Source organism: Trichomycterus rosablanca, chromosome 10 (assembly GCF_030014385.1).
Source record: "Trichomycterus rosablanca isolate fTriRos1 chromosome 10, fTriRos1.hap1, whole genome shotgun sequence".
Taxonomy (NCBI): Eukaryota; Metazoa; Chordata; class Actinopteri; order Siluriformes; family Trichomycteridae; genus Trichomycterus; species Trichomycterus rosablanca.
This window is the reverse complement of record NC_085997.1, coordinates 39,394,940-39,401,353: the sequence shown is the minus strand read 5'-3', so window position 1 is coordinate 39,401,353 and position 6,414 is coordinate 39,394,940. Positions and strand designations below refer to the sequence as shown.

Below are 6,414 nucleotides of genomic sequence, written 5' to 3'. Positions count from 1 at the left end.
ATTAATGATTTAACTAGTCGTTTATATATATCAGACAAGTGAATCACAAGAATACAGTTACTAATGTCAGAAATGATTCGTTTGATCAGAGTCATTCATGTCAAGAATTGTTGGTTTGAAGTCACTAATGTCGAGAATGATTCTTTTGAAGAGGTATGTATGTTGTGAATCGTTTGGTCAAATGAATCATTCTTTACATTCTCTGTTCAATGATTCACAACATATACTTGATCAAACAAATCATTAGTGACTCTTCGAACAAATCAATTTTGACATGAATGACTACGTTCAAACGAATCATTCTTGACAGATATTCATGGTGTGAATCGTTTGAACAGAGAATGTCTTGAATGATTCGTAAGAACAGAGTCATTCATGTCAAGAATTATTAGTTTGAAGAGTCATAAATGTTGAGTGATTCTTGTGAACTGAGTCACTAATGCCGTAAATGATTCGTTTGATCGGAGTCATTCCTGTCGAGAATGATTTGTTTGAACAGGTTTTTATGTTGTGAATCGTATGTTCAAACAAATCATTCTTTACAGTCTCTGTTCAAACGATTCACAACATAAATACCTGTTTAAACGAATCATTCTCGACAGGAATGACTGATAAAACAAATCATTCTTGACATTCAGTTCAAATGATTCACAACATAATTACTTGTCCAAATGAATCACTCTTCGAACAAATCAATTTTGACATGAATGACTGTTTAAACGAATTATTCTTGAGAGAAATCACTCTTATCAAACGAATCATTCTTGACATGACTCTGTTCAAACGAATCATTCTTGACATGACTCTGTTCAAACGAATCACTCTGTACATTCTTTGTTCAGAGTCATTTTTGTCAAGGTTAATTTGTTCGAAGAGTCAAATGTCGAGAATGTTTGTTTGAACTGAGTCACTAATGCAGAAAATAATTTGTTTGACCAGAGTCACTAATGACGTAAATGATTTGTTTGAATAGAGTAACTAATGTCAAGAATGATTCGTTTGAGCAGAGTCATCCATGTCAAGGTTGATTTGTTCAAAGAGTTCAATATCGAAAATGATTTGTTTGAACAGCTATTCATGGTGTGAATCGCTTGAGCAGAGAATGTAAGGAATGATTCGTTTGAACTAGTATTTATGTTGTGAATTGTTTGTTTGTTTGTTTGTTTATTAGGATTTTAACGTCATGTTTTACACTTTGGTTACATTCATGACAGGAACGGTAGTTACTCATTACACAAGATTCATCAGTTTATATCAAACACAGTCATGGACAATTTAGTATCTCCAGTTCACCTCGTCTGCATGTTTTTGGACTGTGGGAGGAAACCGGAGCACCCGGAGGAAACCCACGCGGACACAGGGAGAACATGCAAACTCCACACAGAAAGGACCCGGACCGCCCGACCTGGGGATCGAACCCAGGACCTTCTTGCTGTGAGGCGACAGTGCTACCCACCGAGCCACCGTGCCTCCCTCTGTTTGAACAGAGAATGTTAAGGTGATTCATTTGAACAGAGTCATTCATGTCGCGAATGATTTGTTTAAACAGAGTCACTAATGTCAGGAATGATTCGTCTGATCAGCTATTCATTGTGTGAATCATTTTAACAGGGAATGTAAGGAATGATTCGTTTGAACCAGTGTTAATTTCGTTGACGAATGATTTTCGTCATAGTTTTCGTCGACGACCCTTTTTTTTCATGACGAAAACGAGACGATGACTAAATAAAAACTTCATAAAAAGATAAAAACTATGACGAAATGAATCGAAACTTTCGTCAACGAATAAAAACGAGACGAAAATGTTTGGCAGGGACGACATCCAATCAGAACTGATTTAGTTTTGTGGAAGGTAGGGACAAGTTAGGAAGAGATCCAATCAGAACTACTTTAGCGTATGTGGAGGGGCGGGACAAGCCGGGTACCAATCCAATCAGAACTAATCTTTTGCGGTACCGCGGTAAGAGCACACTCGCACAAATTTGATCTAAACCCGGGAAGACCAGACCGGCCTGTGAACTCTCTTTACTCATGGAACCAGATTAACTCCAGTGATAGCTCAGTGGTTAAGGTACTGGACTAGTAAGCAGAAGGTTGCCGGTTCAAGCCCCGCCACCACCAAGTTGCCACTGTTGGGTCCCTGAGCAAGGCCCTTAACCCTCAATTGTTCCGCTCATTGTGTAAGTCGCTTTGGATAAAAGCGTCTGCTAAATGCTGAAAATGTAAATGTAACTCCACAATGTCAACAGGGAGAAACATGAGAGCCGATATATCTGGACACATTTCTCATTTGATGTCGTGAAAAACAAGACGATGTGTAAACCATGTGGGGCGACGATCTCGGGTAAAAACACAACAAATCTGAAACATCTGGCACCGCTGGCAGTATAATGGCAACATAATGTCACAGCTGCTTTTATGATACCCAGTTTTATAAAGAATGTAATATGCAATTTGTTATGAACAATGCATATATGTTTCAGGCAGAGCGGAACTACTGGTTAATATTTTGTTATTGTTATGCTTAATAAGCAGGTCAGGTAAATAAAGATGTTTGAAATAAGTTAAATCTGGTTTTGTGTGTATTGCACATTCAAACATTAATAATATTCCATAGCTGGTTAAAAATGTTTCATTTTGTATAAGTGTATATAATGACTTAAATAATTTAAGGGAACTGATGACAAAGCATTTACATTTTACACCCTTTATATTTATTTTAGGGCGGCACGGTGGCCAAGTGGGTAGCACTGTCGCCTCACAGCAAGAAGGTCCTGGTTTCGAACCCCAGGTGGGGCGGTCCGGGTCCTTTCTGTGTCGAGTTTGCATGTTCTCCCCGTGTCTGCGTGAGTTTCCTCCGGGTGCTCCGGTTTCCTCCCACAGTCCAAAGACGTGCAAGTGAGGTGAATTGAAGATACTAAATTTGTCCATGAGTGTGTTCGATATAAACTTGTGTAATGAGTAACTACCGTTCCTGTCATGAATGTAACCAATGTGTAAAAACATGACGTTAAAATCCCAATAAACAAACAAACAAATATGTATTTTAGTCGACTGAATCGACTGTAGATTTAGTCGACTATATTCTTATGATAATTAGTCGACTAAAACTAAATTACATTGTAGTCAAAAGACTATGACTAAAACTAAATCAAAATTTGCTGTCAAAATTAACACTGGTTTGAACAGTAACTTACGATGGAAATGATTCGTTTGAACAGAGTCACTAATGCCGAAAATCAATCTTTTGAATAGAGTCACTCATGTAAAGAATGATTCGTTTGAACAGAGTCACTAATGTCGAGAATGATTCGTTTGAACAGCTATTCATGGTGTGAATCGCTTGAACAGAGAATGTAAGGAATGATTCATTTGAACATGAAATCTTGACTTCATGACTTCAAGTCGTTCATGTTGAGAATGATTTTTGCGCATTCACATCCACAATGATTCGCTTAATCAGAGTCATGTTTTAAATCTTTTGAACAGAGAATGATAGGAATGATTCGAATCATTCATGTTGAGAGTTATGTTTTTTATCTTTACATTCAGTTATTGGAGGTGGTTTGTACATTGTCTTTTTTTCATCTGCTTTCCTTCCACCTGCAGGAGGTGGATTAAGTGCAAGTGTGAAAGAGTGACTGGAATAGTTGGCGCCCGATGTTCCCAGGATAGGTTTCAGACCAAGATAGGGAAGTTAGTGACTTTGACTGACCGGTTTATCTTGATCATTGATGTGTTACTGAGACATAAACATAAACGCTTTGAGTCGTACAGAATCGTTTATTCAATCACAACAAATGAAGGAATGAACTGTACATACGATTATGAATGAGTTACAGGCTGTTATGTGGTTTAAAATGCCACATTTATTAGCATACACACATCAGCGCATGATAACGCTCTTCATCTACTTGGAAATTCTTCTACTGTTGATGCTAAACCCAAAATATTCATTTCATATTCATCAGTAAACACGGCTCCAGGTAAATCCCGATCACTACAGTCTGAAAAACAGCTACCGTCTAGTATTTATGGCCGCCTCTCTCAGGTGCTAGTCTGTGTGGGAGAGCATATGATCTTCGGAACATCGTCCCGCCTGCAGGCCTCGCTGCTAACGTGGCCGTGGGCCGAGCCATTGGTTTGACGATGGGCGCTGTATTGCGGTACAGCTTGCTGATACAGTGTCGGCTGAGTCCTCGCCTGCTCAGAAAAACAACAGACGCAGGTTTCTGTGGCTCTGAGGCGGTCCGGGATCACGGTGACTTCCTGGGTTACAGCGGCCGCCATGAGACAATCTGCAACAAGAAGTAGTGATGTGTTCAGAGAACGGTTCCAAACTTGTGCTTAGATTTTATTTTGCTATACACTGATCATTTTTATCAGCTCCACTTACCATATAGAAGCACTTTGTAGTTCTACAATTACTGACTGTAGTACATCTGTTTCTCTACATGCTTTGTTAGCCCCCTTTCATGACCCCCACAGAGCAGGTATTATTTAGGTGGTGGATGATTCTCAGCACTGCAGTGACACTGACATGGTGGTGGTGTGTTAGTGTGTGTTGTGCTGGTATGAGTGGATCAGACACAGCAGCGCTGCTGGAGTTTTTAAACACTGTGTCCACTCACTGTCCACTCTATTAGACACTCCAACCTAGTCGGTCCACCTTGTAGATGTAAAGTCAGAGACAGTCGCTCATCTTCTAGACCTTCATCAGTGGTCACAGGACGCTGCCCACGGGGCGCTGTTGGCTGGATATTTTTAGGTTGGTGGACTATTCTCAGTCCAGCAGTGACAGTGAGGTGTTTAAAAACTCCAGCAGCGCTGCTGTGTCTGATCCACTCGTACCAGCACAGCACACACTAACACACCACCACCATGTCAGTGTCACTGCAGTGCTGAGAATCATCCACCACCTAAATAATACCTGCTCTGTGGGGGTCCTGTGGGGGTCCTGACCATTGAAGAACAGCATGAAAGGGGCTAACAAAGCATGTAGAGAAACAGATGGACTACAGTCAGTAATTGTAGAACTACAAAGTGCTTCTATATGGTAAGTGGAGCTGATAAAATGGACAGTGAGTGTAGAGCAAGGAGGTGGTTTTAATGTTATGGCTGATATAACAGAAACGGTTTAGAATAGCAGGAACCCCAGGTGGTAGATCTGGTTCCACCCAGTATTCAGTTCATGGCTGGTACCTTGGTGGACCTACCTTTAGATGATTGTGTGTGCTCATCTGGTTGCTGGTCCTTCTTTTCCACCATGTCCCTGTTCTCTCTGGCTCTCTTCAGCAGCACTAACACTGTCATTAGCATTGTGCTCAGCAGCAGGGCGAAGCAAAGCCCGAGCAGTGAGTACACCAGCACTTCTGAGTATGGAACACTTTTAACATCACCGCGTCCCTTGGTGATCAGCTGCGGCACCACGGAGACTCCCAAAGGGTTTGGACTGGACTGATTATCTGCAGGAAAAAGTAAGTAAGTAAACCAGTACTGTTTGTTTATTCATTATACTAAACACTCAGTCCTGACGGCGTTGCGGTTGGAACCACCAACTGGAACCACTGGACACAGGATTCCACTTTGGAAAGATCTCAAATCTATCATTAAATAAAATAAAATAAAATACAGCGGCTAAATTAATCCAATGCAGGTAATCCACCTGCTGCATGTTTGCCAAACATACTATATAATGTGAATATTTAGTATCTAGCAGCATCTTGTGGTCGGATAGTGGAATTGCATGCACGTTTCTATTGTAGACGTGGTTCTGCGTGACTACATTTACTTAATGTTAAATTCTACATTTATTAAATTAACCAACAACAAGTGCTCGATATGAACAGTAAGGACTGAACTGGGATTAAACTGGGAAATGATTTATATACTGTGTGTGTACTCATACATATAAATCATAGTACAGTATATAAATCATACAACCCGCAGTCACGTTCTTTGAATGTCTCAAAATGGTCAGAACATTAAATGGCAGGACTAAGTGTAAATCATGGGACTAGTTTGGTTGATTAATACTTATTTGTATTAGTTTGTTAATCCAAAATTGTTAATAAATTCACATTCTTTCAAGTTTATTTTGGGTTTTTTATTTTATTGCCATTAATCACGATTTTCTACAACTGGTGACTTACACCGATTAGCATTAACATTGTTTCTACACTCACCTCCACTTACCATATAGAAGCACTTTGTAGTTCTACAATTACTGACTGTAGTCCATCTGTTTCTCTACATACTTTGTTACCCCCTTTCACCCTGTTCTTCAATGGTCAGGACCCCCACAGAGCAGGTATTATTTAGGTGGTGGATGATTCTCAGCACTGCAGTGACACTGACATGGTGGTGGTGTGTTAGTGTGTGTTGTGCTGGTATGAGTGGATCAGACACTGAATA

General features: G+C 40.1%; 1 protein-coding gene across 1 annotated transcript in view; it reads right to left on the bottom strand.

Annotated features, from left to right (window-relative positions):
* Nucleotides 1-3,818: 3,818 nt before the first annotated feature.
* LOC134321527 (tumor necrosis factor receptor superfamily member 13B) overlaps nucleotides 3,819-6,414 on the bottom strand; it is a 6,634-nt gene continuing 4,038 nt past the window's right edge. Inside the window, exons 3-4 of the mRNA XM_063003323.1 lie at nucleotides 5,217-5,452; nucleotides 3,819-4,298 (exon numbers count right to left, since the gene is read on the bottom strand). Coding sequence (XP_062859393.1) covers nucleotides 4,048-4,298; nucleotides 5,217-5,452 — 487 coding nt within the window. The 3' untranslated portion in view covers nucleotides 3,819-4,047. The remainder of the gene's footprint in view (nucleotides 4,299-5,216; nucleotides 5,453-6,414) is intronic.